Source organism: Bolinopsis microptera, chromosome 13 (genome assembly GCF_026151205.1).
Source record: "Bolinopsis microptera isolate Bmic1 chromosome 13, MBARI_Bmic_1.0, whole genome shotgun sequence".
NCBI lineage: Eukaryota > Metazoa > Ctenophora > Tentaculata > Lobata > Bolinopsidae > Bolinopsis > Bolinopsis microptera.
The window spans coordinates 15470704-15497482 of record NC_087084.1 but is presented as its reverse complement, the minus strand read 5'-3'; the positions used below and the strand labels follow the sequence as shown (position 1 = coordinate 15497482).

General features: G+C 40.8%; 3 protein-coding genes across 4 annotated transcripts in view; 1 reads left to right on the top strand and 2 right to left on the bottom strand.

The window, feature by feature from the left end:
- LOC134824863 (U2 snRNP-associated SURP motif-containing protein-like) overlaps positions 1 to 26779 on the bottom strand; it is a 114216-nt gene that overhangs the window by 86235 nt on the left and 1202 nt on the right. The gene's annotated exons all lie outside the window — the stretch shown is intronic.
- On the top strand, positions 1441 to 3021 carry LOC134825426 (phospholipid-transporting ATPase IF-like). The gene is made up of 3 exons (XM_063837601.1): positions 1441 to 2119; positions 2402 to 2556; positions 2811 to 3021. The coding sequence occupies exons 1-3, from the start codon at positions 1987 to 1989 to the stop codon at positions 2922 to 2924; spliced, it is 402 nt and encodes a 133-aa protein (XP_063693671.1). The 5' UTR covers positions 1441 to 1986; the 3' UTR covers positions 2925 to 3021.
- On the bottom strand, positions 3060 to 7549 carry LOC134825165 (uncharacterized). Of its 2 annotated transcripts, none has more exons than XM_063837316.1 (5): positions 7274 to 7549; positions 6671 to 6817; positions 5329 to 5444; positions 4895 to 5033; positions 3060 to 4391 (listed from the first exon to the last, which is right to left on the bottom strand). In XM_063837316.1, the coding sequence occupies exons 1-5, from the start codon at positions 7388 to 7390 to the stop codon at positions 3162 to 3164; spliced, it is 1749 nt and encodes a 582-aa protein (XP_063693386.1). In that variant the 5' UTR covers positions 7391 to 7549; the 3' UTR covers positions 3060 to 3161. The 2 variants fall into 2 exon arrangements, with proteins under 2 accessions (XP_063693386.1, XP_063693387.1); XM_063837317.1 differs by having other exon boundaries at positions 3061 to 4391; positions 5329 to 5438.

The following is a 26779-nucleotide window of genomic DNA, read 5'->3' as shown; positions in this document are numbered from 1 at the left end:
ATATGGATTGTTTTTTTAATGAAATTATTAGACATGCATACATAAGTATTTTCGAAAAATCGATTTAGATATTTCAAAAAAATTTTAGGGTTTCAACAAATTTATTTTCATATTTAATACGTCCAGAATACCGCAAAAATAGGTATTAAATTGTGAAAGAACCTCTATAGCTAACGTCAGAACTAATCGGCCGCGCAAATAATGTTTTTTGCAATCCACAATTTCGGCGTAAGATCGGCGACATGCTATTGCTAACCTGCCGGGTCCTCATGCTATTATTTATTTATATTTCTGTTCATAATCATATGACTAGATATTAGGCGGAATGACAGGTTACTGGGCGGCGCTCAGCCTGTCATTCCGCCAAATATTTATTATGTTTATGAACATAATAGCCTGGGGTCCCCAGGTAAAATTACAGGCTGAGCACGGCCCAGTAACGAAATTCACCACTGAGCCACGCCGCGCCGAGCTGCGAAAGATTAACATCGTGAATATAAAAAATCAACAGGGAGAATATCTCCTGCCATATAAACTAGCTCTTTCACTCTCCACCAGGTTCACCAGTTCTTCCAGTTCTAAAGCGTAAAGGAAATTAGAAATCTAGATCTAAGAAATTTGATGATATTACTACAAGTACAACATACAAATATGCCTATTTTGTCGCTAAAAATGTTTTACCTCAAAAATTAGGAATTTTCAGAAAATGTGTTATTGGTCTGGTTTGGGGAGCGGCCTAGGGCGCTTTAATTATTCTTGCCCATCATCAGCCGCTTCCCCGGTCCCCGAGACTTTATCTTTACTTTCGTCTGGTTTTCCACTCTCTGTTCAATCACCAAGTTACTAGCTAGGTAACATGATAATCGAACTGAGGTACAGTTTTCAACGTAACAACGATTTCGAGGATGGTTCAGACAAACCCTCGCTCTCACCCATCTGAGCAACAAACCAGTGCACTGCCAACTATGCTACCTCACACTTGCATGTTTATATCCAAGCAAAAGTTATCTTTATACTAACATTGTTTACAAAATATTTACTTGCACGCACGCACGGCTACCCAGCGACACACCGAGAACTAGCTCTACCTGTTGATTATACCGTATAAGGCGTGTAATTAGCTGTGCAAATATCACGTGCTAGATGCAGCTAGTGAAAGTGATAGAGACCGAGCTAGCTGCAGCTCTTAATTACGCCTTATATGGTCCGTAATGGCTCTGCATAATAGCTCAATATCACGCGCTATATATTCAACCAGTAAACGCGCTCAATCGATATCTCGTGACTGTCACGTGACAGCTATCCAAGGAAATTCTCTATACGGCGCCTCCGGTGTAAACTAGGAAAGAGCTAGTTTGAGCAATAAGTAGGCAGGACACTTGTCGTTCTGCAGCTGCAGAGTTTGACATTTATCTGCCACTCGCTTTCACTTAAACAGCTCACAGCTGCTTAAGTTATCCGGACCTCGGACCGGATTGTGCAGGAACACTCTTCAGTTTGATAATGTTAGTCGGACTGACAGGAAACTTTTCGAAAATGCAGAAATCAACAAATTTCTCAACATCACGCAACCAGCTCGGTAGCTAAACATCTATAAATTTCAACTATTATAATACCTACATTTACAATTTCATCGTCAAAGATTTGAACTGTGGATTAGTAAATATCTGTCTTAAGCTGTCATAACATCCAAGCGAACATTCTAGAAGACACAGTACTAGCTGTTTCATATTTGGCGGGAAATCATTATATCAGCTCATGGTTATTTATTACCACAAGTGCCAGTCGGAGCCGCGCACACGTGCACACTCGTACATTGAGCTACCTTACACCCGCTCGGAATCACTTCTTGTATTTTCTCTGTCAGCTGTTTCGTCTGCTCGATTGTCTGCTTGGTGACGGAGCCCCTGTGTCATGTATATAATATCATATGTGCAATTCTGTAAAGTGTAAACCGGCTGCTATTCATTTTCCCCAGGTGACAAGATGGAAACAGCAGTGAACATCTCCCAGTCCTGCAACCATTTCACTGCCTCCATGAAACTACACTTCCTTACAGCCAGGAGAGACGGAGAGTCTTGCAAACAGACTCTCGATAGTCTGTTGAAACTGCTGGAGGGTGAGGGACATTTTTGAACTTTGATGTCTGATTTTGGTTAAATTTGATGATAAAACTATAAAAGATCATCCTCTCGATGTATCTACCAAGAAATATGGCTACCATTACCGATATTCAACAGCCGTAGTTGCTCTCCGATTAATTAATTCATAAGGTAGCATAAAGTAACAATTTAGTGAACCTCCACTAACCGCCCTAGTTCATCTCTTAATTGATCAATTAACAAATTAACTAACTAACAAATTAATTAATAAATTAACAAATTAAATAACAAATTCTCAGGCACCTCACGTGAACGGAACCAGACGTACGGTCTAATAGTAGACGGCACGTCTCTAGCCACGTGTTTTAACACGTGTCCTGAACTGTTCCTCCGGACCACGTTGCTGTGCACCGCTGTTCTCTGCTGCAGACTTTCTCCTCTTCAGAAGGCTAAGGTTGGTGGGGTTGGGGTGGGGTTTATAGTGGGAGGTTGAGTGGGTTTTCACGAAAATAGGTTCAAGTTAAACCATCAAAAATATCGTGGTAGCTTCTTGACTAGATTCCCTTCTCCAGAAATGGACTGGTTTTTATTATCATTTAATTTTACGGTGTTCAAGACAAAATTATATAGTATGCTGGTACATGATCTGATGAAACTGATGAATAAAAATTATGCCCTCCTCCTCCATTCTTATAATTCACCTCTCAGGTAGTAAGAATGGTAAAAGAACACAAAACAAATCCAGTAACACTGGCTATTGGAGATGGAGCTAACGATGTCAGTATGATCCTAGAGGCTAATGTTGGAGTCGGTCCAAGTTAATATCTAAACACACCTACCTCGTTCTCCAAAATACCTCTTTTTCTGCAAAAAAGGACCATTGGTAACCTTTCACTTAACATTCTGCTTTGCAAAATGGTGCAGGTGTGAGGTGAACGGAAAAAATACACACTAAGTTATCATACTAAATAATTCGTATTAAACAACTAAACATTCGGTAAAAATAGAAAAAACAACAACGAAAAAAACTGTCAAAACAACAATCAAAAACTGTAACTATCAAGAAGAACTATTAGCAGATTTAGCAGTGCAAGCGGCACAAATCTTAGACAAATGAGCTCTGACAGTCCTGTGCATTAGTCCGTATACCAGCACATTGAGAGCACTGTTCAGAAACAAGAAGCCGTGGGAACTTTTGATAAAGAGGTTGATTTTAGAGTCCGGGTCCTTGTCGTCACACGCGACGCCCCACATAACATAGAGGGTTCCTATCTCGTAGACGAGGTAGCACATAAAGAAGAAGGTGCACACCACTACGGCTGTTCTAGCCACCCTGATCTGGTATTTGTAAACCCTCATCTTCTTAGCAAGTTCCTTCTGTGCTGCCTCAATTGCGTTGTAATGTTTCTCTATAACATTGATACTGCTAGCTAGAATACCAGTTTTAGAGCCAGGTTCGGGACACTCCGCGAACTCGTCATCTTCTCCAGAGGTAAAGAAGTTAAACCTTCTCCTCTGCATGTTAGGATCTATTGAGTATAGCTGAGGTTCAGTCATGTTGGGCAGGGTCTCCTCGCTACACTCCTCACCTATGTTAACTGTGTCTGGGTACAGAGACAGGGCCTTCCTAGTGCTCGGTATTACCTCGCTACACTCCTTGTTACTACACTCGTCATTACACTCGTTGCTAACTCGAGAGCTGTTCGGGTACAGTCCAAATTTAGGTTGTTTGACCGGAGGTGAGCTACTGATATTGAGTTTGTAACCCTGAGGTTTGGTATCTACCGGGTACACAGACTCCTCACTGATCTGATGCTCAGCTGTGTGGTTCATGTTTATCCTGAACCCTGACCTGGATTGTTCTGAGATTCTGCTCTCTTGTTTCTTGTGTTCTCCCTCAGCGCTCTGCTCTTCAGAGGTTATCATGGCGAAGGAGGAGTCCTTCTCTTTAGACTTGTCACTAGGGTTACTGTTACTAGGGTAATTCTCGTTAAACTTGTCTTTACTCGCCCCCTCCTCCGGTGAGGAAGGTTTGCTGTCTTTATTCTTGTCGGACTTGGCCGACTTGAATATCTGTTTCTTACTGAAGTGCCTGCTGATTGTCCGTATTTTCTTTAGGTTGAATATTTTGGAGCAGATAAGGAAGTAGCAGATAGTGATGCAGATAAGAGGTATGAAGAAGGTGACCACCAGTTCAATTAGGAAGTACACCAGGAAGTGTGACATGTGTTTATGTGTCCCACTTCCTTGTTTGTGACAGAAGTCAGGGAAGGGAGTGCAGGTTCGGAACTGAAATAGGGTGCAAATATTAGAACTCAGTTAATATCGTCAACAGAGTTATTTAGTAGTCGGATAACTTACGGTGAACAATATTCAGCTAATAACAAATCAGGCTAACATTACCAGAATAATGTTAGAAACGTCTCACTACAACCCTGTAATTAAAACTTCGCACTAATAAACAGTAACCCTAGTAACAGTAACCCTAGTAACAGTAACCCTAGTAACAGTAACCCTAGTAACAGTAACCCTAGTAACAGTAACCCTAGTAACAGTAACCATAGTAACAGTAACCCTAGTAACAGTAACCATAGTAACAGTAACCCTAGTAACAGTAACCCTAGTAACAGTAACCATAGTAACAGTAACCCTAGTAACAGTAACCCTAGAAACAGTAACCCTAGTAACAGTAACCCTAGTAACAGTAACCCTAGTAACAGTAACCCTAGTAACAGTAACCCTAGTAACAGCAACCCTAGTAACGGTAACCTTAGTAACGCACTAACAATTACCCTGTGATCGTAAGAGTAAGGATTGTTATCAGTAGTGATAACAGTAATAACACCAGGCAAAGCAGCTAAAAGGAAAGAGAGGATCCAGACAATTGTACAAGCTACCTGGGCGTACTGTCTCTTTACAGTCTTTAAATACCTGTGATAGGGTTAACTAATTAGTTAATTGTAGGAGAAAGAGTTGACAAAGAGACGGACAAGAAAATCATATTCATATTAAAACGTAGAATGGAATATATCAGAAATTATGTTATGTAGCGAGCAAACTTATATTTCAACTGTAATATAATACAAGCCGATGTTAATTTCATCAAAATTAGTTAGTTAGTCAATTAGTTAATTAGTTAATTAGTTAATTAGTTAATTAGTTAATTAGTTAATCAGTTAATTAGATAATATAAGATGAATGGGGGACAGACAAGTAAGAAACCTACGTGGCCGCGTAGCAGGTAGCTACCATCCTGTCGAACCCCATCACCATAACCATGAAGATGTTAGCTTTTATAGTGGTCCAGAGAAGGAAGCTGGAGATACTGCAGAAAACCTTCAGCTGTAAGTGTAAGGGTTACTGTTACTAGGGTTACTATTAGTAACTGTTAGTTACTAAAAACTATTAGCTGTAAGTGTAAAAGTTAGACTACGGGACGGCTAGATAGGTCTGAAATCCAGTTAAAAGAAACATGGAACTTTAACAACGAATCTATTAACAGTTACTATCAGCAACTAACAGTTACTATCAGCAACTAACAGTTACTATCAGCAACTAACAGTTACTATCAGCAAGTAACAGTTACTATCAGCAACTAACAGTTACTATCAGCAACTAACAGTTACTATCAGCAACTAACAGTTACTATCAGCAACTAACAGTTACTATCAGCAAGTAACAGTTACTATCAGCAACTAACAGTTACTATCAGCAACTAACAGTTACTATCAGCAACTAACAGTTACTATCAGCAACTAACAGTTACTATCAGCAACTAACAGTTACTATCAGCAACTAACAGTTACTATCAGCAACTAACAGTTACTATCAGCAACTAACAGTTACTATCAGCAACTAACAGTTACTATCAGCAACTAACAGTTACTATCAGCAACTAACAGTTACTATAAGCAACTAACAGTTACTATCAGCAACTAACAGTTACTATCAGCAACTAACAGTTACTATCAGCAACTAACAGTTACTATCAGCAACTAACAGTTACTATCAGCAACTAACAGTTACTATCAGCAACTAACAGTTACTATCAGCAACTAACAGTTACTATCAGCAACTAACAGTTACTATCAGCAACTAACAGTTACTATCAGCAACTAACAGTTACTATCAGCAACTAACAGTTACTATCAGCAACTAACAGTTACTATCAGCAACTAACAGTTACTATCAGCAACTAACAGTTACTATCAGCAACTAACAGTTACTATCAGCAACTAACAGTTACTATCAGCAACTAACAGTTACTATCAGCAACTAACAGTTACTATCAGCAACTAACAGTTACTATCAGCAACTAACAGTTACTATCAGCAACTAACAGTTACTATCAGCAACTAACAGTTACTATCAGCAACTAACAGTTACTATCAGCAACTAACAGTTACTATCAGCAACTAACAGTTACTATCAGCGACTAACAGTTACTATTAGCGACTTACAGTTACTATTAGCGACTAACAGTTACTATTAAGCTATTAGCGACTAACAATTACTATCAGCAACTAACAGTTACTATCAGCAACTAACAGTTACTATTAGTAACTTACCGTAGTAGAAGGTTCAGCAGTAGGGTTGCCAGGGGTTTCACCCACTTGTGGAAAGTACCCCCACTCCTCATTCTGCAGTCCCAGAATGTAGAAGGGAACTTGTAGACTCAGTATTATATCAGCCACTGAGAGACTTATCAGGAATATCTGGGAGGGAGGTGGTCAAATTTAGTGAAATTTAGAGAAATTGAGCGAAATTGAGTGAAATTTAGTGAAATATAGTTATATCCTGAATCTCAAGAGAAGTGTCTGAGTTAGCTTACTTTAACACATTACTATAATATACTACTACTATATAACTTTAACGCATTTCCTTCGCTGCTCCGAAGAGCGAAATAGCTTCACCGAAGATATGCATCAACATAACTCAAATGCACGAAACTTAAAAAATTTATTATCAATTTGGTGAGAACCTCGCGAATAAGTCATAATTAAGATTTAAGGATAACCCTGGCCCTGACTTCAAACAAAGATGATTGTTTTCATTAATTTCTGTAAACAATTACGACGGCCCATGATAATGGATCTATAATTTAATTTTAATCCTGTGTAAATCCTACCTGAGTAATCCTAATGGCACGTGATGCCCATATAAGGGTATACCTGTGTCAAGTTCTTGGGATGAGCGGGGAGCTTTAAACCCACTAAAGTTATCAAGACATTCCCCACAAGAGCAAGCAAGGCAACAATAGCCACTAATGTAGTGGAAGTGTCTGACATGGTCCAGTCTGCAGCGGGTTGCTGTGTTATTGCACGTGCTGTGTTATTGCACGTGCTGTGTTATTGCACGTGCTGTGTTATTACACGTGCTGTGTTGTTGCAAGGGTTATTGCACGGGTCATCAGCTGAGGGGGTGTGGCTTCGAACAACCTTTTATCTATTAATTAGAGGTTAATTAGCAATTAATTAGTGGTTATTTGCATTAACAAAACTAATAGGATAACTAATTTACATTAGAGTGAATATAGCAATGTGCTTTTAAAATAAATAGAATAACACAATACAAAATGATAAGAAACATAAATGTAATGCCACTACAAGCGTTATCTCATTAACCCAGCACTTCAAAAACTCAGAATATACGCCCGCAAACATTAATTATGCCTGTAGATTCGACGAGTACATTACCTAGGATCGCCGAATACATTACATAGACGGACTTCAATGAGACTAAGGGACCCCACTAGTAATACACTAGCTACAAGCTGAACTCAATGAGTCTACAGCACCACTAGTAATACACTAGCTACAAGCTGAACTCAATGAGTCTACAGCACCACTAGTAATACACTAGCTACAAGCTGAACTCAATGAGTCTACAGCACCACTAGTAATACACTAGCTACAAGCTGAACTCAATGAGTCTACAGCACCACTAGTAATACACTAGCTACAAGCTGAACTCAATGAGTCTACAGCACCACTAGTAATACACTAGCTACAAGCTGAACTCAATGAGACTACAGCACCACTAGTAATACACTAGCTACAAGCTGAACTCAATGAGTCTACAGCACCACTAGTAATACACTAGCTACAAGCTGAACTCAATGAGTCTACAGCACCACTAGTAATACACTAGCTACAAGCTGAACTCAATGAGTCTACAGCACCATTAGTAATACACTAGCTACAAGCTGAACTCAATGAGTCTACAGCACCACTAGTAATACACTAGCTACAAGCTGAACTCAATGAGTCTACAGCACCACTAGTAATACACTAGCTACAAGCTGAACTCAATGAGTCTACAGCACCACTAGTAATACACTAGCTACAAGCTGAACTCAATGAGTCTACAGCACCACTAGTAATACACTAGCTACAAGCTGAACTCAATGAGTCTACAGCACCACTAGTAATACACTAGCTACAAGCTGAACTCAATGAGTCTACAGCACCACTAGTAATACACTAGCTACAAGCTGAACTCAATGAGTCTACAGCACCATTAGTAATACACTAGCTACAAGCTGAACTCAATGAGTCTACAGCACCATTAGTAATACACTAGCTACAAGCTGAACTCAATGAGTCTACAGCACCACTAGTAATACACTAGCTACAAGCTGAACTCAATGAGTCTACAGCACCATTAGTAATACACTAGCTACAAGCTGAACTCAATGAGTCTACAGCACCACTAGTAATACACTAGCTACAAGCTGAACTCAATGAGTCTACAGCACCACTAGTAATACACTAGCTACAAGCTGAACTCAATGAGTCTACAGCACCACTAGTAATACACTAGCTACAAGCTGAACTCAATGAGTCTACAGCACCACTAGTAATACACTAGCTACAAGCTGAACTCAATGAGTCTACAGCACCACTAGTAATACACTAGCTACAAGCTGAACTCAATGAGTCTACAGCACCACTAGTAATACACTAGCTACAAGCTGAACTCAATGAGTCTACAGCACCATTAGTAATACACTAGCTACAAGCTGAACTCAATGAGTCTACAGCACCATTAGTAATACACTAGCTACAAGCTGAACTCAATGAGTCTACAGCACCATTAGTAATACACTAGCTACAAGCTGAACTCAATGAGTCTACAGCACCACTAGTAATACACTAGCTACAAGCTGAACTCAATGAGTCTACAGCACCACTAGTAATACACTAGCTACAAGCTGAACTCAATGAGTCTACAGCACCACTAGTAATACACTAGCTACAAGCTGAACTCAATGAGTCTACAGCACCACTAGTAATACACTAGCTACAAGCTGAACTCAATGAGTCTACAGCACCACTAGTAATACACTAGCTACAAGCTGAACTCAATGAGTCTACAGCACCACTAGTAATACACTAGCTACAAGCTGAACTCAATGAGTCTACAGCACCACTAGTAATACACTAGCTACAAGCTGAACTCAATGAGTCTACAGCACCACTAGTAATACACTAGCTACAAGCTGAACTCAATGAGTCTACAGCACCACTAGTAATACACTAGCTACAAGCTGAACTCAATGAGTCTACAGCACCACTAGTAATACACTAGCTACAAGCTGAACTCAATGAGTCTACAGCACCACTAGTAATACACTAGCTACAAGCTGAACTCAATGAGTCTACAGCACCACTAGTAATACACTAGCTACAAGCTGAACTCAATGAGTCTACAGCACCACTAGTAATACACTAGCTACAAGCTGAACTCAATGAGTCTACAGCACCACTAGTAATACACTAGCTACAAGCTGAACTCAATGAGTCTACAGCACCACTAGTAATACACTAGCTACAAGCTGAACTCAATGAGTCTACAGCACCACTAGTAATACACTAGCTACAAGCTGAACTCAATGAGTCTACAGCACCACTAGTAATACACTAGCTACAAGCTGAACTCAATGAGTCTACAGCACCACTAGTAATACACTAGCTACAAGCTGAACTCAATGAGTCTACAGCACCACTAGTAATACACTAGCTACAAGCTGAACTCAATGAGTCTACAGCACCACTAGTAATACACTAGCTACAAGCTGAACTCAATGAGTCTACAGCACCACTAGTAATACACTAGCTACAAGCTGAACTCAATGAGTCTACAGCACCACTAGTAATACACTAGCTACAAGCTGAACTCAATGAGTCTACAGCACCACTAGTAATACACTAGCTACAAGCTGAACTCAATGAGTCTACAGCACCACTAGTAATACACTAGCTACAAGCTGAACTCAATGAGTCTACAGCACCACTAGTAATACACTAGCTACAAGCTGAACTCAATGAGTCTACAGCACCACTAGTAATACACTAGCTACAAGCTGAACTCAATGAGTCTACAGCACCACTAGTAATACACTAGCTACAAGCTGAACTCAATGAGTCTACAGCACCACTAGTAATACACTAGCTACAAGCTGAACTCAATGAGTCTACAGCACCACTAGTAATACACTAGCTACAAGCTGAACTCAATGAGTCTACAGCACCACTAGTAATACACTAGCTACAAGCTGAACTCAATGAGTCTACAGCACCACTAGTAATACACTAGCTACAAGCTGAACTCAATGAGTCTACAGCACCACTAGTAATACACTAGCTACAAGCTGAACTCAATGAGTCTACAGCACCACTAGTAATACACTAGCTACAAGCTGAACTCAATGAGTCTACAGCACCATTAGTAATACACTAGCTACAAGCTGAACTCAATGAGTCTACAGCACCATTAGTAATACACTAGCTACAAGCTGAACTCAATGAGTCTACAGCACCACTAGTAATACACTAGCTACAAGCTGAACTCAATGAGTCTACAGCACCACTAGTAATACACTAGCTACAAGCTGAACTCAATGAGTCTACAGCACCACTAGTAATACACTAGCTACAAGCTGAACTCAATGAGTCTACAGCACCATTAGTAATACACTAGCTACAAGCTGAACTCAATGAGTCTACAGCACCACTAGTAATACACTAGCTACAAGCTGAACTCAATGAGTCTACAGCACCACTAGTAATACACTAGCTACAAGCTGAACTCAATGAGTCTACAGCACCACTAGTAATACACTAGCTACAAGCTGAACTCAATGAGTCTACAGCACCACTAGTAATACACTAGCTACAAGCTGAACTCAATGAGTCTACAGCACCACTAGTAATACACTAGCTACAAGCTGAACTCAATGAGTCTACAGCACCACTAGTAATACACTAGCTACAAGCTGAACTCAATGAGTCTACAGCACCATTAGTAATACACTAGCTACAAGCTGAACTCAATGAGTCTACAGCACCACTAGTAATACACTAGCTACAAGCTGAACTCAATGAGTCTACAGCACCACTAGTAATACACTAGCTACAAGCTGAACTCAATGAGTCTACAGCACCACTAGTAATACACTAGCTACAAGCTGAACTCAATGAGTCTACAGCACCACTAGTAATACACTAGCTACAAGCTGAACTCAATGAGTCTACAGCACCACTAGTAATACACTAGCTACAAGCTGAACTCAATGAGTCTACAGCACCACTAGTAATACACTAGCTACAAGCTGAACTCAATGAGTCTACAGCACCACTAGTAATACACTAGCTACAAGCTGAACTCAATGAGTCTACAGCACCACTAGTAATACACTAGCTACAAGCTGAACTCAATGAGTCTACAGCACCACTAGTAATACACTAGCTACAAGCTGAACTCAATGAGTCTACAGCACCACTAGTAATACACTAGCTACAAGCTGAACTCAATGAGTCTACAGCACCACTAGTAATACACTAGCTACAAGCTGAACTCAATGAGTCTACAGCACCACTAGTAATACACTAGCTACAAGCTGAACTCAATGAGTCTACAGCACCACTAGTAATACACTAGCTACAAGCTGAACTCAATGAGTCTACAGCACCACTAGTAATACACTAGCTACAAGCTGAACTCAATGAGTCTACAGCACCACTAGTAATACACTAGCTACAAGCTGAACTCAATGAGTCTACAGCACCACTAGTAATACACTAGCTACAAGCTGAACTCAATGAGTCTACAGCACCACTAGTAATACACTAGCTACAAGCTGAACTCAATGAGTCTACAGCACCACTAGTAATACACTAGCTACAAGCTGAACTCAATGAGTCTACAGCACCACTAGTAATACACTAGCTACAAGCTGAACTCAATGAGTCTACAGCACCACTAGTAATACACTAGCTACAAGCTGAACTCAATGAGTCTACAGCACCACTAGTAATACACTAGCTACAAGCTGAACTCAATGAGTCTACAGCACCACTAGTAATACACTAGCTACAAGCTGAACTCAATGAGTCTACAGCACCATTAGTAATACACTAGCTACAAGCTGAACTCAATGAGTCTACAGCACCACTAGTAATACACTAGCTACAAGCTGAACTCAATGAGTCTACAGCACCACTAGTAATACACTAGCTACAAGCTGAACTCAATGAGTCTACAGCACCACTAGTAATACACTAGCTACAAGCTGAACTCAATGAGTCTACAGCACCACTAGTAATACACTAGCTACAAGCTGAACTCAATGAGTCTACAGCACCACTAGTAATACACTAGCTACAAGCTGAACTCAATGAGTCTACAGCACCACTAGTAATACACTAGCTACAAGCTGAACTCAATGAGTCTACAGCACCACTAGTAATACACTAGCTACAAGCTGAACTCAATGAGTCTACAGCACCACTAGTAATACACTAGCTACAAGCTGAACTCAATGAGTCTACAGCACCACTAGTAATACACTAGCTACAAGCTGAACTCAATGAGTCTACAGCACCACTAGTAATACACTAGCTACAAGCTGAACTCAATGAGTCTACAGCACCACTAGTAATACACTAGCTACAAGCTGAACTCAATGAGTCTACAGCACCACTAGTAATACACTAGCTACAAGCTGAACTCAATGAGTCTACAGCACCACTAGTAATACACTAGCTACAAGCTGAACTCAATGAGTCTACAGCACCACTAGTAATACACTAGCTACAAGCTGAACTCAATGAGTCTACAGCACCACTAGTAATACACTAGCTACAAGCTGAACTCAATGAGTCTACAGCACCACTAGTAATACACTAGCTACAAGCTGAACTCAATGAGTCTACAGCACCACTAGTAATACACTAGCTACAAGCTGAACTCAATGAGTCTACAGCACCACTAGTAATACACTAGCTACAAGCTGAACTCAATGAGTCTACAGCACCACTAGTAATACACTAGCTACAAGCTGAACTCAATGAGTCTACAGCACCACTAGTAATACACTAGCTACAAGCTGAACTCAATGAGTCTACAGCACCACTAGTAATACACTAGCTACAAGCTGAACTCAATGAGTCTACAGCACCACTAGTAATACACTAGCTACAAGCTGAACTCAATGAGTCTACAGCACCACTAGTAATACACTAGCTACAAGCTGAACTCAATGAGTCTACAGCACCACTAGTAATACACTAGCTACAAGCTGAACTCAATGAGTCTACAGCACCACTAGTAATACACTAGCTACAAGCTGAACTCAATGAGTCTACAGCACCACTAGTAATACACTAGCTACAAGCTGAACTCAATGAGTCTACAGCACCACTAGTAATACACTAGCTACAAGCTGAACTCAATGAGTCTACAGCACCACTAGTAATACACTAGCTACAAGCTGAACTCAATGAGTCTACAGCACCACTAGTAATACACTAGCTACAAGCTGAACTCAATGAGTCTACAGCACCACTAGTAATACACTAGCTACAAGCTGAACTCAATGAGTCTACAGCACCACTAGTAATACACTAGCTACAAGCTGAACTCAATGAGTCTACAGCACCACTAGTAATACACTAGCTACAAGCTGAACTCAATGAGTCTACAGCACCACTAGTAATACACTAGCTACAAGCTGAACTCAATGAGTCTACAGCACCACTAGTAATACACTAGCTACAAGCTGAACTCAATGAGTCTACAGCACCACTAGTAATACACTAGCTACAAGCTGAACTCAATGAGTCTACAGCACCACTAGTAATACACTAGCTACAAGCTGAACTCAATGAGTCTACAGCACCACTAGTAATACACTAGCTACAAGCTGAACTCAATGAGTCTACAGCACCACTAGTAATACACTAGCTACAAGCTGAACTCAATGAGTCTACAGCACCACTAGTAATACACTAGCTACAAGCTGAACTCAATGAGTCTACAGCACCACTAGTAATACACTAGCTACAAGCTGAACTCAATGAGTCTACAGCACCACTAGTAATACACTAGCTACAAGCTGAACTCAATGAGTCTACAGCACCACTAGTAATACACTAGCTACAAGCTGAACTCAATGAGTCTACAGCACCACTAGTAATACACTAGCTACAAGCTGAACTCAATGAGTCTACAGCACCACTAGTAATACACTAGCTACAAGCTGAACTCAATGAGTCTACAGCACCACTAGTAATACACTAGCTACAAGCTGAACTCAATGAGTCTACAGCACCACTAGTAATACACTAGCTACAAGCTGAACTCAATGAGTCTACAGCACCACTAGTAATACACTAGCTACAAGCTGAACTCAATGAGTCTACAGCACCACTAGTAATACACTAGCTACAAGCTGAACTCAATGAGTCTACAGCACCACTAGTAATACACTAGCTACAAGCTGAACTCAATGAGTCTACAGCACCACTAGTAATACACTAGCTACAAGCTGAACTCAATGAGTCTACAGCACCACTAGTAATACACTAGCTACAAGCTGAACTCAATGAGTCTACAGCACCACTAGTAATACACTAGCTACAAGCTGAACTCAATGAGTCTACAGCACCACTAGTAATACACTAGCTACAAGCTGAACTCAATGAGTCTACAGCACCACTAGTAATACACTAGCTACAAGCTGAACTCAATGAGTCTACAGCACCACTAGTAATACACTAGCTACAAGCTGAACTCAATGAGTCTACAGCACCACTAGTAATACACTAGCTACAAGCTGAACTCAATGAGTCTACAGCACCACTAGTAATACACTAGCTACAAGCTGAACTCAATGAGTCTACAGCACCACTAGTAATACACTAGCTACAAGCTGAACTCAATGAGTCTACAGCACCACTAGTAATACACTAGCTACAAGCTGAACTCAATGAGTCTACAGCACCACTAGTAATACACTAGCTACAAGCTGAACTCAATGAGTCTACAGCACCACTAGTAATACACTAGCTACAAGCTGAACTCAATGAGTCTACAGCACCACTAGTAATACACTAGCTACAAGCTGAACTCAATGAGTCTACAGCACCACTAGTAATACACTAGCTACAAGCTGAACTCAATGAGTCTACAGCACCACTAGTAATACACTAGCTACAAGCTGAACTCAATGAGTCTACAGCACCACTAGTAATACACTAGCTACAAGCTGAACTCAATGAGTCTACAGCACCACTAGTAATACACTAGCTACAAGCTGAACTCAATGAGTCTACAGCACCACTAGTAATACACTAGCTACAAGCTGAACTCAATGAGTCTACAGCACCACTAGTAATACACTAGCTACAAGCTGAACTCAATGAGTCTACAGCACCACTAGTAATACACTAGCTACAAGCTGAACTCAATGAGTCTACAGCACCACTAGTAATACACTAGCTACAAGCTGAACTCAATGAGTCTACAGCACCACTAGTAATACACTAGCTACAAGCTGAACTCAATGAGTCTACAGCACCACTAGTAATACACTAGCTACAAGCTGAACTCAATGAGTCTACAGCACCACTAGTAATACACTAGCTACAAGCTGAACTCAATGAGTCTACAGCACCACTAGTAATACACTAGCTACAAGCTGAACTCAATGAGTCTACAGCACCACTAGTAATACACTAGCTACAAGCTGAACTCAATGAGTCTACAGCACCACTAGTAATACACTAGCTACAAGCTGAACTCAATGAGTCTACAGCACCACTAGTAATACACTAGCTACAAGCTGAACTCAATGAGTCTACAGCACCACTAGTAATACACTAGCTACAAGCTGAACTCAATGAGTCTACAGCACCACTAGTAATACACTAGCTACAAGCTGAACTCAATGAGTCTACAGCACCACTAGTAATACACTAGCTACAAGCTGAACTCAATGAGTCTACAGCACCACTAGTAATACACTAGCTACAAGCTGAACTCAATGAGTCTACAGCACCACTAGTAATACACTAGCTACAAGCTGAACTCAATGAGTCTACAGCACCACTAGTAATACACTAGCTACAAGCTGAACTCAATGAGTCTACAGCACCACTAGTAATACACTAGCTACAAGCTGAACTCAATGAGTCTACAGCACCACTAGTAATACACTAGCTACAAGCTGAACTCAATGAGTCTACAGCACCACTAGTAATACACTAGCTACAAGCTGAACTCAATGAGTCTACAGCACCACTAGTAATACACTAGCTACAAGCTGAACTCAATGAGTCTACAGCACCACTAGTAATACACTAGCTACAAGCTGAACTCAATGAGTCTACAGCACCACTAGTAATACACTAGCTACAAGCTGAACTCAATGAGTCTACAGCACCACTAGTAATACACTAGCTACAAGCTGAACTCAATGAGTCTACAGCACCACTAGTAATACACTAGCTACAAGCTGAACTCAATGAGTCTACAGCACCACTAGTAATACACTAGCTACAAGCTGAACTCAATGAGTCTACAGCACCACTAGTAATACACTAGCTACAAGCTGAACTCAATGAGTCTACAGCACCACTAGTAATACACTAGCTACAAGCTGAACTCAATGAGTCTACAGCACCACTAGTAATACACTAGCTACAAGCTGAACTCAATGAGTCTACAGCACCACTAGTAATACACTAGCTACAAGCTGAACTCAATGAGTCTACAGCACCACTAGTAATACACTAGCTACAAGCTGAACTCAATGAGTCTACAGCACCACTAGTAATACACTAGCTACAAGCTGAACTCAATGAGTCTACAGCACCACTAGTAATACACTAGCTACAAGCTGAACTCAATGAGTCTACAGCACCACTAGTAATACACTAGCTACAAGCTGAACTCAATGAGTCTACAGCACCACTAGTAATACACTAGCTACAAGCTGAACTCAATGAGTCTACAGCACCACTAGTAATACACTAGCTACAAGCTGAACTCAATGAGTCTACAGCACCACTAGTAATACACTAGCTACAAGCTGAACTCAATGAGTCTACAGCACCACTAGTAATACACTAGCTACAAGCTGAACTCAATGAGTCTACAGCACCACTAGTAATACACTAGCTACAAGCTGAACTCAATGAGTCTACAGCACCACTAGTAATACACTAGCTACAAGCTGAACTCAATGAGTCTACAGCACCACTAGTAATACACTAGCTACAAGCTGAACTCAATGAGTCTACAGCACCACTAGTAATACACTAGCTACAAGCTGAACTCAATGAGTCTACAGCACCACTAGTAATACACTAGCTACAAGCTGAACTCAATGAGTCTACAGCACCACTAGTAATACACTAGCTACAAGCTGAACTCAATGAGTCTACAGCACCACTAGTAATACACTAGCTACAAGCTGAACTCAATGAGTCTACAGCACCACTAGTAATACACTAGCTACAAGCTGAACTCAATGAGTCTACAGCACCACTAGTAATACACTAGCTACAAGCTGAACTCAATGAGTCTACAGCACCACTAGTAATACACTAGCTACAAGCTGAACTCAATGAGTCTACAGCACCACTAGTAATACACTAGCTACAAGCTGAACTCAATGAGTCTACAGCACCACTAGTAATACACTAGCTACAAGCTGAACTCAATGAGTCTACAGCACCACTAGTAATACACTAGCTACAAGCTGAACTCAATGAGTCTACAGCACCACTAGTAATACACTAGCTACAAGCTGAACTCAATGAGTCTACAGCACCACTAGTAATACACTAGCTACAAGCTGAACTCAATGAGTCTACAGCACCACTAGTAATACACTAGCTACAAGCTGAACTCAATGAGTCTACAGCACCACTAGTAATACACTAGCTACAAGCTGAACTCAATGAGTCTACAGCACCACTAGTAATACACTAGCTACAAGCTGAACTCAATGAGTCTACAGCACCACTAGTAATACACTAGCTACAAGCTGAACTCAATGAGTCTACAGCACCACTAGTAATACACTAGCTACAAGCTAAATTCCACTAGAGCACTAGAAATACACTAGTCTGGTTACCATGGTAACCACTATTCTGTTCTCAACGTTGTTAATATTCATGAGTTGTACGATTGTGAGGCCCATATTCAGATCAGCTATCCTATTATTAGACTGATATACTCGCTATGTATATAATACTGACTGCTCTCATTCGCCAAGATTACAGTTTTTAAGAGGCTCCCTGCTTACATTCATACTTTGGTTTGAGAATTTCAGACACCTGGCTGTATCCGCTGTAAGCATGTTAATGTCGACCAGTTCTTGACTGTCAGTCACCTGCACTGGTATATGCTGGTCTGGTAACCATGGTAACTATAGTAACCCTAGTAACACTGGTAGTGGTACATGCTCGTCTGGTAACCATGGTAGGTAACTATAGTAACCCTAGTAACACTGGTACATGCTGGTCTGGTAACCATGGAAACTATAGTAACCCTAGTAACACTGGTACATGCTGGTCTGGTAACCATGGTAACTATAGTAACCCTAGTAACACTGGTACATGCTGGTCTGGTAACCATGGTAACTATAGTAACCCTAGTAACACTGGAACATGCTGGTCATGAATTAATCATAGTGGTCATTATTCAACTGTACCATCTACACTATGTAGTCTGGTAACCATGGTAACTAGTAATGTAGTGCATTAAAATATATTATCTATAACAAGTAATATAATGCTACGCTCCAAATGAACAAACTAGCAGGTTGCATAATAAATGGGCGGTAGCTGGAGCTTTATAGTTTATATTTGCTCCTTCATCAACATTAGCGTCTCATATTTGTGTTTCTAAAGAGAGCCACACAGAGAGAGAGGTCACAGCTGTTACATACGAAAGCCTTGCGTCATGTCCGAGAGGTGAATCACCACCAACAAATTAAATTCCGGGTTGGTTGATTAAAAAATACTGAAAAATACTGAAAAATACTGCAGAGTGCGCCTCGGAGAGACCTTCATTTGATAAAGTTTTAATTTAATCTGTAGGCCTAGTATTCAGCGGGACCCTATTTGTTATGCCACTGGATATGCCACCCTCGGTCCCTCTGAAGTTCTTTGAAAATGTCTGGAATTTAATTAATTCTCCAACTCTCTGTCTTTGTCTAATTTGTTGTTACAAATGAAAGCTTAGAAGAAGATTACCTTCATATGTGGTATTCCTATATCGGGACAGTTAAAGTTTTAAAATAGAACAAAACATTAGTTCCACCTCGTGACTCTTCTAATAACCTCCGCAAGCAACCGTCTCTTCAATAAAGGTTATTTTGTGAGGAACAAATAGAACGATCTAGAACAAATAGAACGTGGCTGCAAGTGTAAATATGAAGGAACCTCCGCAAGCATTCAGAACCTTCATCTCGTTCACATTTATCAGAGAAAGATACAATTCTAGTTCAATACCTCCGCAAGCAATCAGAGAAAGATAAAAAGCCACTGACGCTACAAATACTTGGAGTGGAAATTAAACTGACAGTGAAAATTGTAAAATAAGACTAGCCTTATCAGGAAACCATGGTAACTGCACCCTCAGTAACCATGGTAACTGCACCCTCAGTAACCAACAGCGTCATCGTACACTGTGCACTGCACCATCAGCCTACTGTGAGCATGTTACTTTCTTACCAACTGAATTATATGACAAATATTATTATTTAAGCTAAGTGCGTGCAGTCTACACTGTCTACACAGTCTACAGTGTAGACAGTGTAGACTGTGTCCAGAGTGATGCTCCATTAGTCAATACGAAACAAATCTCAGTCAACAGATCAAAATAATTTGCAGTTCTAATATTACATGCCTAGTAGACCAGTAGAGAAGGAAGGGTTGAGAAATGTTATTTGAGAAATGTTATTTGAGAAATGTTATTTGACCTGTATAATTAACTATCAGCTGTGTAAGAGTAGTATAAAGGAGTGTGTAAAATGGTTAAAATCTATCAAAGAGATGTGATATAATACTAATAGCTTTATGTACTCCTAGAAGCACTTTCACTTAACTGAGCCAGTACTACAGGGCATCTCATAATTGTAATTATACCGATTATTACAGAGGCAATGATAAGAGACAATTCTATAGAGAATTAATGATAATAATAGTGAATCCGAGCCGTTTGGTGAAATATTCAATTCATTGAGGATATCGCTTTATAAGATTAAAGGGTCGTATATAATGCGTGTGCATTAGCACTTAGCAATATAGCTATAAATACCGCTAGAGCATATTTGATAAATATAATAACTGGGACGAGGCTTTTAACTCGCGAATAATATCCACAAGCGGGCTATATATAGGGCTATATATAGGGCTACATAATATAGCTTACATATAAAGGCTATAATATATGCCACATATAAAAACACTGTATTCATCTCACAGACCATGTGTTTAACCCATTAGGGACGACGAGTTTTAAAGTTTGCCGATTTTGATGCCGTTTAACACACTAGGTCACTTTACAGCAAAAATGAGATATCCAAAAAAGCTAATCTGTATCTCGTTTGCTTTAAAAGATACAGCTATGGTCGCATACGACCCACTCGTCCGGGTCGCAAACGACCCATCACGGTTTTTCGGCTTTAACTTCTGAAACAAAGATGTTAGGATAAAATAAAAACTGTAGCATAAGTTAAAAACATATGGTCAATACTGTGTGACTCTAACTTTTTAAAAATAGAGAATTCGGGTCATTAACGACCCACTCGGCTCACTTGCTTATTACTACATATGTCCATGTAACTTCTTTAATTCAGCCTAAAACATGACATCATAATTGCAAACTCGCCTCTCAGCAAGTGATTATCATCATAAACTGCGAAAAATCGGTTAAATGGGTCATTAGCGACCCACTAGGATCACAAAATTGATTAATTAAATATAATGTTGTCAAACTTTTACAAATATTAGTATAAAACATGTTATATCTTGGTCATTACTCCTGTACGTTGATTTAACTTCTTAAATCGATCAACTGGGTCAATAACGACCCACTCGGAAGTTGAACCACGTCATTAATTATCAGTATCATGCTGTTCCACCATCAAGAAAAACACTCGTAGGTCTTAATTCCACGCAAACCACGGGGGGATGACCACTAGCCCTCCTGAGATCTGGAGTCTCACGGTGATCTGCAGATCACGTCACCCAATCACTGACGAATAATGAGCAGAATTGGATTGATAGGTAGGTGAGTTTATCAGCTGTTAGTACACGACCGTAATGTCGTGAGACAACAAACAACGTGCCTATCTTTTCCCGATTCCTAAAAAGTCCAAGAAGAACTAAACAACTGCTGGATTCAGATTTCAGATGGCTGCATCTACTCATTTCGCAGCCTCCTTTCTTTACTTCTTAGGGGCCGTTCACATATTACGTAATCACTTATTGGACAATTTTTACCCCCCGGCCCACCCCACCACATAGCTATTATGTCAAAATTACACTAGCGTAATCATTTGGAAATCCCCCTCCCTCTCGGCCGATTACGTAATACTTGGTTTCGTTTTGAAAGCTGCCTCGTTGTTGCGGGGTTGTTACCCAAAACGGAGTAATTGTCTGAGAGATTGCAGGTTGCAGCACCGCCAGCCAGATGGGGGGTGCTTTTTCCTTGTCCTTCTTCACAGAGCTGTAGACGTAGCCATCTGAATGCAGCAGTTGTTAAGTTATTCTCGTACTTTCTAGGAATGTCAAACAGATTGGCATGTTGGATTAGAATATGCAATTTGACCGCTCTTCTTTCAGTATTTACCCAAGGTTACAGGATATCTCGTATACTTCGTTCAGGGGATTTTTCTTGAGTGACATGATCTGATCACCGTGGGACCCTGAGTCTCAAGCGGTTGTAGCAGGTCGTTTACCAAGATTCGAAATTGACGAAAAAGGTAACAGAATCTAATAAGCAACAACAACAGTATGGCTATTACCTAGCAAGTTAGGAACGAGGGCCGATCTCCTTTTCTTTTGCGACACGGCCACGGTCCTTTCGGTGCAGATTTCCACGCACCATAGTCAGGACGCAACTCCAGGCATATGCAGTCGTGTTATTCTCGCAGCTTTTTGATGAGTGATGATCACTGCCCTTCAGTTGGCCCTGGATCTCAGGACTCAGGAGGGCTAGTTGTCAGCCACCGTGGTTTGTGTGGAGTTAAGACCTACGAGTGTCTTTCTTGATGGTGGAACAGCATGATAATTATTAATTAATGACGTGGTTCAACTTCCGAGTGGGTCGTTATTGACCCAGTTGATCGATTTAAGAAGTTAAATCAACGTACAGGAGTAATGACCAAGATATAGCATGTTTTTAAACTAATATTTGTAAAAGTTTGACAACATTGTATTTAATTTATCAATTTTGTGGTCCTAGTGGGTCGCTAATGACCCATTTAACCGATTTTTCGCAGTTTATGATGATAATCACTTGCTGAGAGGCGAGTTTGCGCTTATGATGTCATGTTTTAGGCTGAATTCAAGAAGTTACATGGACATATGCAGTAATAAGCAAGTGAGCCGAGTGGGTCGTTAATGACCCAAATTCTTTATTTCTAAAAAGTTAGAGTCACACAGTATTGATCATATGTTTTTAACTTATGCTACAGTTTTTATTTTATCCTAACGTCTTTGTTTCAGAAGTTAAAGCCGAAAAACCGTGATGGGTCGTTTGCGACCCGGACGAGTGGGTCGTATGCGACCGCAGTTAGTAAACAGCGTCTAGCTCTGTTTGTGAACATTTGATTATCATGGGCTTTTCATTTGTCTCAAGGAAATTGTTGCCCGCAACTATTTTGTTCTCAAAAAAATAAGCCTACATAAAGTTTAAATGTCCCAATCAAGGCAAGAAGTTAAGTGAAATATTTTCCAATTATGACGACTAATTAGTCTAATTATTTAATTGTTAATGATTAATTGGGTCTCGACTGGAAAGTCAATAATGTAGCCCAATAAATTTTGAGCATATGTGCGAAAGATTCGTGGCGTTTAGTATTTTGGTTTGTCCTCTATAGCCTCTAGAAAAGGTGGGTCGTAAACGACCCTATCGTCCCTAATGGGTTAAACAGAAATGGCCCTAATCGACCAGTGTTAAAAGAAGGACACGATATAGCGCTGAATAAAGAGCACAGGGGGGAGGGGCCGGGGGGCCGGGGGGAGGGGCCGGGGGGGGGGGGGGGCCGGGGGGGACACGATATAGCGCTGAATAAAGAGCACAGGAGGGGGGGCCGGGGGGGAGGGGCCGGGGGGGGGGAGGGGCCGGGGGGGGGGGGCCGGGGGGGGGGGGGGGCATGTTAAATAGGAGCCCCAGTGTACATTAACTCAACAGCTGTTTACTATTATACAGCAACTCTTTCGTAAAAATAGGACCACCAGTATATTGAAAACTCCGTTATTAATACCGCAATTAGAAAATGTCCTTACAATCAAATGATAATAATGATGAGCGGTTTCCCGGATAGCTCCTCATTTAACAACTGAAAGAGAAAGAGAAAGTGAAAGTGAAAGTTTCCTCCTCTGAGCGTATAACCTCCACCAAACAAAAAGCTACAATCTCAGACTAGGTAAACGTTAAACCTGCTATATACGTACCGGTGTAATAATTTGAGACAAAATTTAGCGAGGTGGCTGAAAAGTGAGGTGCAACAGGTGGGGCCCGCCAGATCCCCCTTCTAGGTCCTGTCGTGATCTAGGCAGGATATTTATTTCATCTTCTCCCTTATTTACCCCCCTCTTCATCTGACGGACATGTCAAGCCTCCCCCATTAAGCTATTAAGGTAAATTAGCAGCAGAGTTATAAAGCAGTCCGGAAAGATAACTTTGCGGAGGAGGAGATAACTTTGCGGAGGAGCAGGACACCTGACCCTGTGAAGTAGCTTGGGTGGAGTAACCACGCGTTATGCAGCCTTAATAAGTGGAACAAAGAGTGATACGGCACATTCGAGACACATCAGGATAAAGCTTTGCAGAGGGAGGGGGATATAACTTTGCAGAGGGGGATATAGCGGGTTTGGTGGCAGATGTTCGGAGAGACTGTCTTACAGAACTGTGTAAACAATAAACATGCTGTTTCAAGTTATGAGTCTCTTCACAGCTTAGCACACAAATTAGAAAATAGACGAGTTGAACGTTTCTAGAACACATTAAATGATCAGACAGCAGTTTCACCGACTATTTTGGGAGACCAGGTGCAGGATCATGAACGAATGAAAACTTGAATAAGATTTTGTCTCACTATTGCGAAATATTTATTTCGTAAATCTTCAAAACATGGTGATCATTAATGTGACGAATAACTCTTAATGGGGGTTTTTATAAAAATTTTTAAAAAATTTAAAAAAAAGAAGAAGAATATACTTATACAGTTATACCACACAACTGTAAAACCCCTTGTAAATCCAAGCTCTATTGGCCAGCATTTCACAGTCGTGCTATTAATACAGTTGGGTTGTGCTAATGCTATAAATACAGCAACTACTTTAAGTTCAGAAATAACCTTATATTTTGGGAGTTACTATAAAGAAACTTTAACAAACTTGAATTGTATCCTCAACACTGGCTTATCTGATGATCTAGATTGTAACGATCTGGTTTTAACGATCTGCTAAGCGTTAAACTATAGTAATGTTATTCGGTGATAATGCGGCAAAATAATCATGCGAAATCACGCGAAAAATGGCAAACAACAAATAAATAGTGGACTGCTTCAACTAGACGTAGCCCTAAAACACTGACCCACACAAAAGAAGCTAGTGGTTTACTGCAATCTCCAAATACACTAAAACCAGGACATTTTCTCCAGCTCCGAGAGAGAGAGAGAGAGAGAGAGAGAGAGAAAGAGAGAGAGAGAGAGAGAGAGAGAGAGAGAGAGAGAGAGAGAGAGAGAGAGAGAGAGAGAGAGAGAAAGAGAGAGAGAGAGAGAGAAAGAGAGAGAGAGAGAGAGAGAGAGAGAGAGAGAGAGAGAGAGAGAGAGAGAGAGAGAGAGAGAGAGAGAGAGAGAAAGAGAGAGAGAACCCCAGGATAGGGGGGGGGGATTGTTCATTGTTATAGTAGCTGAGAGAGAGAGAGAGAGAGAGAGAGAGAGAGAGAAAGAGAGCTACATATTAGCATTAACACACTGCTAAAGATGTGAGCAATGTTTATTCCCCCCCCCCTCCAGAACAATGCTTGTGTTATACAGATTATACAGGTGATATGCAGGCCGGTGTGGTGTGTTGAATGAAACCCTTTTCTGCCCAGAGAGGTGTAAAGAACAAAGCAGTGGACATTAACAACTAACAACGGCCCGTATATAACAACAGCAAGATTTCGTAGCTTTTACACCCCCTTCTCTGTCACTGATCTTGCAAAAGCTATTGTGTAGAAATTACATTAGCACCATTATATTTTGTCAGCCCTATCTCTAGAGGGCACAGCTGGGACTATGAAAGCTGCAGGGACTATGAAAGCTGGGACTATGAAAGCTGGGACTATGAAAGCTGGGACTATGAAAGCTGGGACTACGAAAGCTGGGACTACGAAAGCTGGGACTATGAAAGCTGGGACTATGAAAGCTGGGACCATGAAAGCCGGGACTATGAAAGCTGGGACTATGAAAGCTGGGACTATGAAAGCTGGGACTATGAAAGCTGGGACCATGAAAGCTGGGACTATGAAAGCTGGGACTATGAAAGCTGGGACTATGAAAGCTGGGACTATGAAAGCTGGGGCTATGAAAGCTGGGACTATGAAAGCTAGGACTATGAAAGCAGGGACTACGAAAGCTGGGACTACGAAAGCTGGGACTACGAAAGCTGGGACTATGAAAGCTGGGACCATGAAAGCTGGGACTACGAAAGCTGGGACTACGAAAGCTGGGACTACGAAAGCTGGGACTACGAAAGCTGGGACTATGAAAGCTGGGACCATGAAAGCTGGGACTATGAAAGCTGGGACCATGAAAGCTGGGACCATGAAAGCTGGGACTACGAAAGCTGGGACTATGAAAGCTGGGACTATGAAAGCTAGGACTATGAAAGCTGGGACTATGAAAGCTGGGACTACGAAAGCTGGGACTACGAAAGCTGGGACTACGAAAGCTGGGACTACGAAAGCTGGGACTATGAAGCTGGGACTATGAAAGCTGGGACTATGAAAGCTGGGACTATGAAAGCTGGGACTATGAAAGCTGGGACTATGAAAGTGGTAGAAAAGTGTATTTGTTAAATTACAATTCTTGAGTTGTCGCATAAAGGATCCATTGGGGGCACGTTCCAGGTATTTCCCCCCCCGGGGTCTTTTGGTTTTTTTCA

What these genes read in the sequence shown, in the direction of transcription:
- LOC134825165 (XM_063837316.1), bottom strand. Translation starts at nt 7,390, where the DNA reads ATGTCAGACACTTCCACTACATTAGTGGCTATTGTTGCCTTGCTTGCT. An exon ending in GCTACCTGCTACGCGGCCAC is followed by an intron (nt 5,034 to 5,328) that starts GTAGGTTTCTTA and finishes ACCCTATCACAG; the next exon opens with GTATTTAAAGACTGTAAAGA. An exon ending in CTTACTCTTACGATCACAGG is followed by an intron (nt 4,392 to 4,894) that starts GTAATTGTTAGT and finishes ACCCTATTTCAG; the next exon opens with TTCCGAACCTGCACTCCCTT.
- LOC134825426 (XM_063837601.1), top strand. Translation starts at nt 1,987, where the DNA reads ATGGAAACAGCAGTGAACATCTCCCAGTCCTGCAACCATTTCACTGCC. An exon ending in TCTGTTGAAACTGCTGGAGG is followed by an intron (nt 2,120 to 2,401) that starts GTGAGGGACATT and finishes ACAAATTCTCAG; the next exon opens with GCACCTCACGTGAACGGAAC. An exon ending in CTCCTCTTCAGAAGGCTAAG is followed by an intron (nt 2,557 to 2,810) that starts GTTGGTGGGGTT and finishes TTCACCTCTCAG; the next exon opens with GTAGTAAGAATGGTAAAAGA.